This window comes from Zalophus californianus, chromosome 6, assembly GCF_009762305.2.
Source record: "Zalophus californianus isolate mZalCal1 chromosome 6, mZalCal1.pri.v2, whole genome shotgun sequence".
Lineage (NCBI taxonomy): Eukaryota > Metazoa > Chordata > Mammalia > Carnivora > Otariidae > Zalophus > Zalophus californianus.
The window spans coordinates 8308541-8322516 of record NC_045600.1 but is presented as its reverse complement, the minus strand read 5'-3'; the positions used below and the strand labels follow the sequence as shown (position 1 = coordinate 8322516).

At 43.3% G+C, this 13976-nt stretch overlaps 1 protein-coding gene across 3 annotated transcripts in view; it reads left to right on the top strand.

Moving 5' to 3' along the window:
- AK7 (adenylate kinase 7) overlaps positions 1–13976 on the top strand; it is a 63800-nt gene that overhangs the window by 32591 nt on the left and 17233 nt on the right. For 2 of the 3 annotated variants that reach the window (XM_027570228.1, XM_027570230.2), the window contains 7 exons: positions 1444–1524; positions 3492–3580; positions 4311–4401; positions 5165–5242; positions 6323–6472; positions 10040–10168; positions 11798–11927. In XM_027570228.1, coding sequence (XP_027426029.1) covers positions 1444–1524; positions 3492–3580; positions 4311–4401; positions 5165–5242; positions 6323–6472; positions 10040–10168; positions 11798–11927 — 748 coding nt within the window. The remainder of the gene's footprint in view (positions 1–1443; positions 1525–3491; positions 3581–4310; positions 4402–5164; positions 5243–6322; positions 6473–10039; positions 10169–11797; positions 11928–13976) is intronic. The other variant, XM_027570229.1, reaches the window with a different exon arrangement.

Sequence of the window (13976 nt, the reverse complement as noted above, 5' to 3'; positions counted from 1 at the left end):
TTCCAACACCAATTGTGTTGTGGGGTCGTTGAGCACAACTGTCAAGAAAGAATTCCTGAGATATTGTATGGTATAACTTAGTAAGTTTATTTAAGTAGCACGGGACAGGACCTGTGGGCAGAAAGGGCTGAACTTTTGCTGTATGAAGCTGGTGGTTATATGCTTAGTGTTCAAGGGGGGAGGGGACGTGCAGGGGGTATAAGATCATAAATGTTTCTTTGAATTTCTACTTGTAAAACTACTTTTGTAAGATTTCTCTGGTCCTTATCATTCAGTTCCATATTAACCATCAGTGAAATATACAGGCAGTCATGAGACCCTTTAAGAATGTAGCAACCAGGGGGCATGAGTGGCTCAGTTGATTAAGCTCTTAGCTCAGGTCTTGATCTCAGGGTTATAAGTTCAAGCCCCACGTTGGGCTCCATGTTGGGCATGGAGCTTACTTAAAAAAAAAAAAAAAAAAAAAAAAGAGTGTAGCAACCAGTACATATTTGATTCTTACCAAAACTATGCAGGCTAGGTTAGCTTCCTGGGCTAAAGGTGGACATTTTTCTGTTTCTATCCCTCATCAGTGGCAAGCCCAGGCTATCATCTGTGCTTCTGACCAACTCTTATAGGTTGGAGGTTCCAGTGACCCCTCCCACCTCCCCAAGCCTTGGGTTTGATTAGTTTGCTAAGGGTGGCTCACGGAATTCAGAGAAACATTTTACTTACTAGATTACCAGTTTCTAATAAAAGAATATAACTCAGGAATAGCCAGATGGAAAAGATGCACAGGGCAAGGTTTGGGGAAAAGCATGGAGCTTCTCTGCTCTCCCCAAATCTCCCCTGGTTCACCAACCCAGAAGCTCTCCAAACCTTCTCCTTTTGGGTTTTTATGGAGGCTTCATCATGTTTGAGACAATCATTGATCATTGGTGATTGAACTTGATCTCCATATCCCCGGAGATGGCAGGGGAGCTGGAAGTTGGCAATCAACCCACATCTTCAGGTTGGATCCCAAAGTCACCTGATTAACATAACAAAAGACACCTTTGTCACTCTGTTTGCTTGGAAATTCCCATAGTTCTGAGAACTCATGCCAGATATGGAGATGAAGACCAAATATATATTTCTTATTGTGAATCACAATATCCCACCTTATATTGTGGCTCATTACTAACAACTCCCTGTGTATGTCCACCTCCCCTACTGCATAAGTAAAGATCATCATGGAAGGACCCATCTTTATATGTTCCCTTTCCTGTAGGTGCCAGCATAGTGCATGCAGGTGTGAAGTCTTCACAGATAATTATCCCTGGCTTTCATTCAATTAAAAGTCCAAATAAATTTTAATAGTGGTTAGAGGCATTCATGTAGGACTCATTTTAACCACTAAAATAATCTGGTTTGGTATGATTAATAATACTACATTTAGCTTTTCCCCTCTCCTTTATCTAATAGGCCAAAAAATTTGCAACTTACGTGGTTGCTGCTGGACTTCAGTATGGAGTAGAAGGAGGCATCTTACATTATTTTTTTAAGGTATGACTTTTTAGTGACTATGAGATAAGAACCAAATTAACCAGTACACATAAAGGATTTCAGATGTTGTAAATTATATGGAGGGGCACCTGGGTGGCTCAGCCGGTTAAGCGGCTGCCTTCGGCTCAGGTCATGATCCCAGGGTCCTGGGATGGAGCCCCGCATCGGGCTCCCTGCTCGGCGGAGAGCCTGCTTCTCCCTCTCCCTCTGCCTGCCACTCCGCCTACTTGTGCTCTCTATCTCTGTTAAATAAATAAATAAAAATCTTTAAAAAAAAAAAAAAGAAAATTATATGGAAAGCAACAAAACAGAAAGAAAGCCAGCAGTAGGGTTGGGAGGTTGTATCTTGAATATGATGATCAGGGAAGGCCTTTCCTATGATATGACACTTGAGCAGAAAGTGACAAGGGAGCTGGCTACTTTGCTTTCTGGGGGAAAGTCAATAGGAATTGTAAGTGCAAAGACCTAAGGCAGAAAGGTGCAGACTGTGTTAAGGAACAGCAAATAGACAAGTATAGCCAACGTATAGGAGAGTGGTAGGCAATGAAGTCCATTTGTCCTTGTCTATTCTCAGCTGCTCCTCACCTACCTGACCACTGAATCTTGGCTTTCTCAGGTTTCTGCCCAGATCTTCTTGCCTTTTTATTTTTAAGATTTATTTATTTATTTGAGAGAGAGCGAGCACCAGTGGGAGGGGCAGAGGGAGAGGGAGAGAGAGAATCTCAAGCAGACTCCGCCCTCAGTGCGGAGGCCAACACAGGGCTCCCTCTCACGACACTGAGATGAGGAGTTGAAACCAAGAGTCTGGACGCTTAACTGACTTTGCCACCCAGGCGCCCCGCCCCCTGTCTTCTCTGTCTACACTCTTTTCTTGGGTTGGTCTGTCCATTCCCATGACTGGGTGCCAATGACTCTCAAATATCATTCTCCAGCAGGGCTCGCTCCTGAGTCCTAGCTTTGTGAATCTGGCTGCCTATTCAGCACCTCGACTTTGAACGTTTCACAGACCCAAACTCTACCTACAGTCACCCCCAACCTCCAGGACCCCATCTCAGAAAATGGGACCTTCTTCTATCCAGCTGCACCAACCAGCATCCAACTCCTTGCTCTTTCTCATCCGCCACAAAATCTCCCAGTAATAATAGAGCCAACGTCCTCAGTATCTCCTTCTCTCCAACCCCACGCCCCCAACAGCCCCCCCCCCCACAAGCTAAAGGACATCTCTTGTCCACACAACTTGCCTGGCCTCCACCTCCCCATTTAGACTCTTACTTTACATCATTCCTTCACGAGGCAACAAAAGCAAATCTAATGATGTCACTTCCCTGCTTAAAACCCTTCAATGGTTTCCCAAAGCCCAAAATATCTTACAAGGTCCCGCGGTCTGCTGTGGCCCCCACCCCTACCTCTTTCACTCTTAAAAAGCAATTTAAAATAATCTAGTACCTGACAGCTAATAAACACTATCCAGATTGTCTTTTTCTTTACTGAAATACTTAAATGCAGGGAAAAGACAAGGGTTTGGACTCTGAAGATCAGGGTTCAAATCCAGGCTCAGCGACTCATCAGATGCTTCATCTACTAAGCATTTCATCTTTGAACTGATAACAATTACTCCAGCCCATGGGAGTAATTTTAGACTTTCATTCTCATTTTTTTGTGTGTGAGAATGGAAGGTGTCATGTATGTGAAAGCTTTTCCCTTCTGTGTAGACACCATGCCAATGACGACTGAAGACAGCCCACGAGATTGTAGATTTCCTGAAAAGTATTTCAGCCTGAGGTTAGTTTCTCTTAATAGGCTTTGATCACCAACTAAATCTCATCAGAGCTGATTTTCAAAACATCCCCTTTAGGCGATGACATCATCAGACAGCTGGGTCTTTTGGATGCCCCAGACTATGGCTGTGTGTGAGCTGTAATAGTTACATACAACTAGCGGAAAATACGCTTTTGCTTTTCTTTCAGAACGCTTGGTTGGGTGAGGTCCCTGCATTACCCGTGTTTGGAGATGGAACAAATGTAATTCCAGCAATTCATGTCCTTGACCTAGCAGGGTAAGTGTTCTCCTAGAGCTAGGACTTCCCCGGAAGTAATTGACTAATGTGTTTGTGCTTAAGCAAACACTTAGTGAGCGCTCGCCAAGCGCTATAGACCCTTACATGTGTCACTGTATTCGTTCTTCACAACAACCCTGTGCACAAGGTCTACTTATTATCTCTGTTTTGTATCTGGCGGCATAGTGTCCACCATCTAAAAGTGCCAGGAAAGCCCATAGCACAGTCTTCATCCAAAGGTAGGCTCTCCGAAATGTCGGGAGTCATGATTCACCAGGGGTAGGAAATCGTAGTCCCCGTACTGCTTCTTACTGACCAGTGGTTCCCCTAAGAGAGCCACGGCTTCTCCCAATCTGTGTCTGACTCTGTGAATGCCCCTCCCCAAAGCACTGTTGAGAGACTCACAGGAGCGCCAGGTGAGCGGACTTCACTAACTAAAGTCCTGCCCCGGGGGTCAGGTGCGCTTTGCAACGCACTGGGCGGAGCTGGAGCTGAATGGATCGGCCTTGGAGTCCTGGCCTTTCCACTTTCCCCAGTGGCTCTTCAGCCTGAGATGCGTTCCTTGACCATCCCAGCTTCCCTGTGTGTAGAGATCATTGTCCCACGCTGACCATGTTGGAAATGAAGTGAGATACTGCCTGGCTCCCAGGGGCGGTGGTCGGTGGACTCTCCTTTGACTCCATCTCTTTTGCTTTCTCCCCTGGTGGTGGTTTTTCCTGGTGGGCTGCAGAGTGATACAAAACATCATAGACCACGTGCCAAAGCTTCATTACCTGGTTGCAGTGGACGAGTCTGTTCATACCCTGGAAGACTTGGTCAAGGTACAGCTGTTCCATCCCATATTTGATTGCATTTCTTAAACTGTTGTAGCCCCTAAAGTATAGCAATGGAATCAGGGGTGCTAACAAGACTGGGGACTCCCCAAATGGAATATCCTGAAAACCAAAGTCACTATCCGCTTCTGCAGTGTATGTGCTGGGAAATTTACAATCAAGATGTCCTTTCTCTGGTCTGTGCCCGGAAGGGAGTGGGAGAGGCCACTGCGGGGCCAAGACACACACGAATCCCACAGGGGCGTTACTAAAATGTGTCCTTGCCCCAAAGTACTGATACGGTCAGTTTCCCCAAACCTACTGGCGGCTTCCAGGGGCTCTAGGTTTGTGGGGGCTGTCTCTCCAGTCCAGGCCACTTGTCACCTTGTAGCCCAGCTAGCGCAGCGAGTAGCCTTCCCCTACTCATCCTTTAACCCGCAGCTCAGATTTCATCCTCACGGAACGCTTTCTCCAGCAGCCCCTCTGCAGGTGATCCGCATAACCGTCTGTGTACTGCTGCCTCCCCTTCAGACTGAGAGCCCCCTGAGGGCAGGTCCTGCCTTACTGGTCTCTGTTTGCAGTCTCTGGCGTGCAGTGGCGAATGTTGAATATTTGCAAAACAAATGAATCAGTGCATACCCGCAGGGCACCCCCTTTTACAAAAAAAAAAAAAAAAAGAAAAAATTATTCATTTATATTGACATTCATTTAAGAAATTTTGTATTAAAATCTTACAAGCAAACCAAATAGTATTTCTATTTTCCTCTAACAGTGCATCAGTAAAAATACTGGCCCTGGGAAAATCCAGAAAATACCCAAAGAAAATGCTTTCCTAACCAAGGACTTAACAGTGAGTAGATAAGAGATTCTTCTCCTAAATGTATTGGTTCTTGAGGGATTTGGAGTCCGAATTCCTGGCTTCCAGGTTTGTCTTTGCCCCTCCTGCACAGCTAAACATTTTACCCTAAAGCAATTTCCTCTTGTCTTCTGAGAGCTGCTGTTTTCTTTTCTGAAAAACCCTCAGAGGTCCTGGTCAGAAAACGTACTTGAAAAATTGATATGGGGTTGCCTGGGTGGCTCAGTCGTTGGGCGTCTGCCTTCGGCTCGGGTCATGGTTCCAGGGTCCTGGGATCGAGCCCCGCATCGGGCTCTCTGCTCCGCGGGAAGCCTGCTTCTCCCTCTCCCACTCCCCCTGCTTGTGTTCCCTCTCTCGCTGTGTCTCTCTCTGTCAAATAAATAAATAAATAAAAATTAAAAAAAAAAAACCTGTTTGATACGTAATTGCTTTACAGACACTGGATGTTCTTCTCTTTGGCCTCTTTGTATTAATTCACACAGGAACCCGGGATTTCTGATTTCATTGCCACAGAAACTTACCCAGCCTTAGTCAGCAGTGTGCCCTTTGAGCTTGCTTTAGGACACAGTTTTTAAAAATTATTTTATTATTATTATTATTAGGAATAAATTGCATCAAAATGCTACCTTTGAGAATGTTTCTGGAAGGACTGGTATCACTGGTTGCCTCTGGGGAACACAGCCGGGTGGGTGGTGATGGGGGTCAAAGAGAACGCTGTCCTCTATACTTTTTCTTTTGGATTTTGAGCCAAGGGATTGCACTATTCAAAGAATAGATACAATTAAAATTTGCAAAAAAAGAAACCTTACACTGGGACTTCCAGCATCCCCCTACTCTGAGCTGCTTGTCCAAGAGCCAGGATGCGGCCTGTCCCGAGCACAGAGGTGGGAAGAGTTTAGAACTCTCACGGAAGACCACAGGGGGCGCTCTGTCAACACCGAGTGCCACCATTGATTGTCTTCCATGTTTTGTGACTGTATTTTTTTCTTTAAATCACAGTGATTTTGGTCTGTTGTAACTGTCAAAGTGAAGGAAAAGTCAAGTCAAATCTCTAATAATTTCTTTATCTTTTAGCAAGAGTGCCTTGACCATTTACTGGTCAATTTGAGAATGGAAGCACTTTTTGTGAAGGAGAATTTTAACATTCGATGGGTTGCCCAAACAGGATTTGTGGAAAATATCAACAATATCCTCAAAGAGTACAAGCAAAGCAGAGGACTACTGGTAACTATAACAATTTTCCTGTTTTGATATCCTGTTTCAATTCAACTATAACAATTTCCTGTTTCCTGTTTTAAATTCGAATTTAAGCAAAGTAAATGAAACTTTTAGTAGAATCACACGAGTGAAAGTATTTTCTTTTTCAAATGTCCCAATTTCTAAAATCAAGTTCTTTTTAAAATTTGATCCATTTGTTCATGTCTAACACTGTATGTATAATATTAATTAATGTCAACCAAATATTAAACATTTTAAAGTTAATACAGATAATGACTGTTACACTTGACACAAATTGAACATGATAGTAAATTCAAAACTGACTGCCACAGCACTGTCTATATACAGAAAAGTAGCAAGTGCAACCTGGCCTGCCTGTTTCAGCCCTGGGTTACCTACAGGAGATGGTCGGTGGGAGGTAGAAAGGAGAAGACTGATTGTTACTTTGATCTCTTCCTGTTGGCCAGGGGATTCACTGGTCATTTATCATCAAACTCTTCAAAGTAGACATGCTTATCTCCACATTATAGATGATGAAACTGAGGCTCAGAGAGGTTAAGCAATTTCTTCAAGGTCACACAGCTAATCAGAGATTCGAACTAGCTGGGATGCAGACTTAGCTAGAACAGCCCAACTTCAGGGTCCCCACACGTCCCTCCCTAAAATCAGTTATATGTAGCCCTTTCCCAGCTCCTTGATTTACCCCAGGGAAGCATCCCAAAGAGGATAGCGGCCAGTACATTAAACATGTGTTGAAAACTGTCAGGTAGCATATGAGGAACAGGTGCCATCCTAACCATAGTACCACTGTGCATGGGAGTCTTCATACAAGCAAGAACAGTAATCATTGTGTTCTAAGAACCATATTCTCCTGAAAAACATGCCTAGTTAAGAGTAAGTAGGAGAGGGGTACCTGGGTGGCTCAGTCGTTAAGCGGCTGCCTTCGGCTCAGGTCATGATCCCAAGGTCCTGGGATCGAGCCCCGCATCGGGCTCCCTGCTCCACGGGAAGCCTGCTTCTCCCTCTCCCACTCCCCCTGCTTGTGTTCCCTCTCTCGCTGTGTCTCTCTCTGTCAAATAAATAAAAAAAATCTCTAAAAAAAAAAAAAAGTAGATGTGCCTCTTAGCAAAGGAAACAGTGATGTCTTTAAGCATCTGAAATACCCATCTTAAGTTTTTGGAGCCTATCCTGAGACACACAAGACCCAACTCAAGTGGTGAGACTAGTGTTGTCCTCTGTGGGTCAAATGGACATCAAGGTACCATGACCAGATGCCACTAAATAGCCTGTTCATCTAACTCTTCATGTTCCAAACGATGCTCATCAACAACCCTCCATGACTGTCTACTCCGAGGGAGCAAACGTACCGGACAAGTGCACTTGGAGTTCTGAATTCAGTGGTAGTCAGACTTCTCACTATTAAGTGAATAAATGGCCATTCTGGTTTTTCACCTGGCTGAGGTGTGCCTACCCCAGGAGACAGATCTGCCATCGCTGTGTGGACAAAATGGTGCTTATGAACATGCTCAGTTGAGAGCTGGACCTTAGACCATGGTGAATGCACCAGGCCCACCCAGGAGCACAGCCCAGCCCATCAAGACTCTGCTTGAGCTGCTTTCTCAGACACCCTTCCACTGCCCGCCATCTTGGTCATCACCATTGTCCCGAAAGTATCCTTCACCAGATAAGACCAGTCATGTTCACCATCCTCACCCAGCACCCCTGCAATGTCCCTGTTTATTTCCTTCACAGCCGTGGTCTCCTCCTCATCTGTCAAATGGTAGTAATAATAACCACAACTAACTTGGTGGCTGAAATTATATGACCTTTAAGCGCATGGTCACTCTGCCAATGGAAATTCTTCCCATCAGCCTGATTTTTATTATTAATTTGCCTTATAATATACGAGGCTTCAGTTCCACAACTGTTTGGATCATTTTGCAAGAAATGACTGCTACTGATATTTTGAATTCTGTTGGAAATAAACATTTACTCCCTGGTTACAAATGTCACAGAGTTTCTAGAGCATTCAAGCAAGTTTTGGCAGAAGAAATGGCGGGGCTTTTTTTTTTTTTTTTTATGAGTGTTTTTAAAAACTAGAATAAATTAACTGTGCTAAAAAGTAAAGTATGATTAAAGACCCAGTCAGTCCAGAAACAATATTCATGAGGCAATAATCTAAGCCCCCACACACTGGACCAGAAATTCTATGTCTTTGTTGTCTTTGTAAGAGTAATATGACTCATATGTGGAATTTAAGAAACAAAACAGATGAACATAGGGTAAGGGAAGAAAAAATAAAATAAGACAAAATCAGAAGGGGAGAGAAACCATAAGAGACTCTGAACTCTAGGAAACAAACTGAGGGTTGCTGGAAGGGTGGTAGGTGGGGGGATGGGGTAACTGGGAATGGACATTCGGAGGACATGGGATGTAATGAGTACCGGTGTTATATGCAACTGATGAATCACTGAACTCTACCTCTGAAGCTAATAATACAGTATATGTTAATTAAATTGAATTTTAAGTAAAAATTTTAAAAAAGGAGTAATATGGTAGTGTGTAATGCTCAAGTACTTTGTTCTTTAGTACTTTTAGTACTTTTGTGTAATGTTTGAGTGCTTTAGTACTTCAGTACACTATATGTTAATTAAATTGAAAATTGATTTTTAAATAAAAATTTTTTTAAAAAGAGTAACATGGTAGTATGTAACACTCAAGTACTTTGTTCTTTAGTACTTTTAGTACTTTTGTGTAATGCTTGAGTACTTTAGTACTTCAGCACTTCAGTACACTATATGTTAATTAAATTGAAAATTGATTTTTAAATAAAATTTTTTTAAAAAGAGTAACATGGTAGTGTGTAATGCTCAAGTACTTTGTTCTTTAGTACTTTTAGTACTTTTGTGTAATGTTTGAGTACTTTAGTACTTCAGTACTTCAGCACACTATATGTTAATTAAATTGAAAACTGATTTTTAAATAAAAAAATTTTTAAAAAGAGTAACATGGTAGTGTGTAATGCTCAAGTACTTTGTTCTTTAGTACTTTTAGTACTTTTGTGTAATGTTTGAGTACTTTAGTACTTCAGTACTTCAGTACACTATATGTTAATTAAATTGAAAATTGATTTTTAAATAAAAAATGTTTTAAAAAGAGTAACATGGTAGTGTGTAATGCTCAAGTACTTTGTTCTTTAGTACTTTTTAGTACTTTGTTTTTAGTACTTTTAGTACTGTGTTCTTTTAGTACTTCTCGTACATCCAGAGCACATCTCATTGAGCGTTGTGTCCCCCATGGTTGGTCGGTGCACATAGTAGATGCTCACTAAGTACCTGCTGAACGAATGAACAGGAAGGGCCACTCCCTGAGTGGGGAGCAGTGCTGTGAGGATGATGTGGCACTGACCACAGAGGCTGGCCGTGGAGGAAGTGACTCTAGAGACTTGACAGAGGAGAGTTAGGCTGCAGGACCCCAAGATGTTCAGGAAAGGCACCCCCTGAAATGAAAAACACTCTGTCGAACCACAGCTTTTTCACAAATCACTGGATGGTCCTTGTTCTTCTTTTGCAGCCAATCAAGATCTGCATTCTGGGTCCTCCAGCTGTGGGAAAATCCAGTATTGCTGAAGCCTTGTCTAAGCACTACAAGTTGCATCACATTAAATTGAAGGATGTTATTTCCGAAGCCATAGCGAAACTGGTAACATTTCTAACTACTTCACTGGGAATTTTTATATCTTAAAAATGCTTTTCTTAGTCTTGTAATAAGGAAGCCACTAATTTTACGTGGCATCCTGCAAAGAGATCTGTTATTTTAATTGGATTTTGTTGTTGTCCCCAGTTATGAAAACAGCATCCCACAGGACGTTCCTCGGTGCGATGGAAGCATCTTTCATGGGGTGCCCTTGAAATTTAGTTTGTCTCCAGCTGTTGCTAAAAAATATATCTTGTATTCTCTCTGTTGACTGGAACATTTTTAGTTTTTTTGTTTTCATTTTTTAAGTAGGCTCCATGCCCAGTGTGGAGTCCAATGTGGGGTCTAGACTCACCACCCCGAGATCAAGACCTGAGCTGAGATCAAGAGTCAGAGGCTTGGGCGCCTGGGTGGCTCAGTTGGTTAGGCGACTGCCTTCGGCTCAGGTCATGATCCTGGAGTCCCAGGATCAAGTCCTGCATCGGGCTCCCTGCTCGGCAGGGAGTCTGCTTCTCCCTCTGACCCTCTTCCCTCTCGTGCTCTCTATCTCTCATTCTCTCTCTCTCAAATAAATAAATAAATAAAATCTTAAAAAAAAAAAAGAGTCAGAGGCTTAACTGACTGAACCACCTGGGCACCCCAATATTTTTTAGATTTTTTTTTTATTCTTGATGTGTGTTTCTCAGAGTATTATCAGACTATTTATTAACTGCTTTAAAAGAAAGAGACTATTGGGGTCCCTTCATGGTTCAGTTGGTTAAGCTTCCGACTCTTGATTTTGGCTCAGGTCATGATCTTGGGGTCATGAGATCAAGCCCCTCATTGGGTTCCACACTGGGTATGGAGCCTGCTTAAGATTCTCTCTCCCTTAAGAGGCCCTCCCCCCTCACATGCACACACACACTTCCTCTCTCTCTCTAAAAAAAAAAGAGAGACTATTTTCTTAGAGCAATTTTAGGTTCATAGCAAAACTGAGAGGTAGGTACAGAGACATCCCCTCCCCTTTGCATGCATAAGCTCCTGCATTATCAGCACCCCCTCCAGAATGGTTACATTAGTTACAACTGATGAGCCTATACGGACGCTTCATTATCACCCAAAGCCCATTGTTTACTTTAGGGTTGTTCTTGGTGTTACACACCCTATGGGTTTGGACAAACGTATAATGACATGTACTTACCATTATCGTATCCCATGGAGTAGTTTTACTGCCCTAAAAATCCTCTGTGCTCTGCCTATTCATTCCACCCTCCCCTCAGCTAACTGCTTTTTATCATTTTATTGGAAATGGTAGCTGCTATGGTATATTTCCTTAAATGATTCCTAAAAGTCTTAATTTGTACAAAATGTGTTTCCTTAAGTAAGATATCACCTGACACCTAGAAAGTGTTGATTCTTAAGCAGTTCTGGTGTTAACACAGAAACAGATTCTTCTCCTAAAATAGAGTAAGAAAAACCTCGAGGCTCTCAACCATCTTTGTAGATACATGCATCCTGACAACTTGCACAATGACTGTGGGTGAGCGTATTCCCTATTTGGACACCAGCCTTTTCCAGGATCACGCGCCAGATGATTTTGTGAGTAGCAGATCCGTGCGGGGCATCATCCAATTTGAATATCCCTGTGGTATGTAGGAGGCGATTGTCACACTTAAGGATGAAGGGGAAGAGGAAGAAGAAGGTGAGCAGGGGGAAGAGGAGGAGAATGTGGAAGATGCACAGGAGCTCTTGGATGGCATCAAAGAAAGCATGGAGCAGAATGCAGGTAGTGTGCCCAGCTCGGGGCTGCTCTTGTTAACAAGCTTTGTTTCCTTGTTATAAAAGACTATTTGTTTGCTATTTAAAGTACAGAACAGGGCACCTGGGTGGCTCAGTTGGTTAAGCGACTGCCTTCAGCTCAGGTCATGATCCTGGAGTCCTGGGATCGAGTCCCGCATCGGGCTCCCTGCTCAGCGGGGGGTCTGCTTCTCCCTCTGACCCTCTTCCCTCTCGTGCTCTCTATCTCTGATTCTCTCTCTCTCAAATAAATAAATAAAATCTTTAAAAAAAATAAATAAAGTACAGAACATATAACAAAGAAATTTCAATCATAATCCCACCCCCGCCTCCCCAGGAGGAAAAAATCACCATTGATGTTTGGTGACTGTCTGATCATAGGACGGGAAAGAACTCAAGTTAACAATAATAAAAGACCAAATGTATAGTCATATATTTTAGAAGCATCAAAAATCATTAATTAGGGTGCTTGGTGGCTCAGTTGGTTAAGCTTCTGCCTTCGGCTCAGGTCATGATCCCGGGGTCCTGGGATCGATCCTGCATCAGGCTCCTTGCTCAGCAAGGGGTCTGCTTTTCCCTCTACCCCTCCCCCTTGCTCCTGATCTCTCTCCCTCTCAAATAAAGAAATAAAATCTTAAAATCATTAATTAAAAGGCAAAGGACAAACCAGGAAAAGATATTTGCCGCTAACATGATAAAGACCTAATATCCTTAATATATAAAATGCTCAGGCAAACTAGTAAGAAAATCATTAAATCCTTAGTAGAAAAAAGTGGATGAAATACATGGAGCCATAATACATTCAGGAAGAAATACAAGTAAGTGGAAAAATATCCTTACTCATTGGGTAACTGTAAGCATTTTGTTGAACAAACTCACTGGGGTGAGGGGTCACTTTAAACACAAACTCGGGACCCATTCTCTCCCCTCTCCCGCTTGGACAGAGTTTCAGGCTGGTTCCATTGCAACTCCTAGATAATAAGTAAGTAGTCTCTTTGTTCATGCTTTAAGAAGTCCGTGCCAATCAAATGACTGCAAGCTGTTTTGAACTTAGACATTTCCAAGGGACCTGGTTATTTGGCAGAAAACCAGTGTAATTATTCGGAAACTAAAACCACTTCATTTTGATTTATGTAGATAGTCGAGATCCTCCATCGAACGGGTTTTACTGGTATCACCTATAGACTAGTCCAACGCGTGACCACTGGACTCTGATCCAACGGAGTTTCTCCCCTTGTCACCCCCTCAAGCATGTTTGGCTTCTTTCCACTTACCCCCTCCTCCTCTCATCTTTGCTGGTGGCTGTTTCTGATCCTCCAGGGTTGGGCTGGCCGGGTGAGAGGCGGGGAAGAAGGACAGAGGCATGAGCCAGGCCTGGGCGACGACAGATGGCTCCTTCCTGGTGTTGCCCTTCACAGACCCTCCCACCGAGGACCGCCCACTGCATTCCTGGGGGCACAACTCTTGACTGCCCTCCCCACCTCTGGTCTTCTAGCACAGGCGCTTTGTCCCTCCAGGTGGTCCTCTCCCCAGCCACTCGTCTTCAAGAATTCTAGTGTCTCCATGGCTCCCAATGAAGGTGTCTCTCCCCCACGTCTCCTTGCCCCAGGCCACTCCAGTCTGGTGTTTAGGGGTGGAGAACATGGGCTTGTATGCACACGCTGGATGTCCACTTCAGACAGGTAGCTGATTACCTGTGTCTTGGTTTCTGCTTTGGTATGGGCTGGGCCAGGAGGAAATGGAATTTAGAATCCCGGAGATGTCCCAGAGGAAAAAGAAGGTACACAGAAAACCCAGTTTATTTTTAGAAAATTTTTTAATTAAAAAATTTTATTTATTTATTATTATTATTTTAAAGTAAGTAGGCTCCACGCCCAACGTCGGGCTTGAACTCATGACCCTGAGATCAAGCATCACATGCTCTCCTGACTGAGCCAGCCAGGTGACCCCCTTTTTTTTTTTTTTAAACTTTTTTTTTTTTTTTTAAGTCATCCCTATGTCTGACCCGGGGCTCAAACTCACGACCTTGAGATCAAGA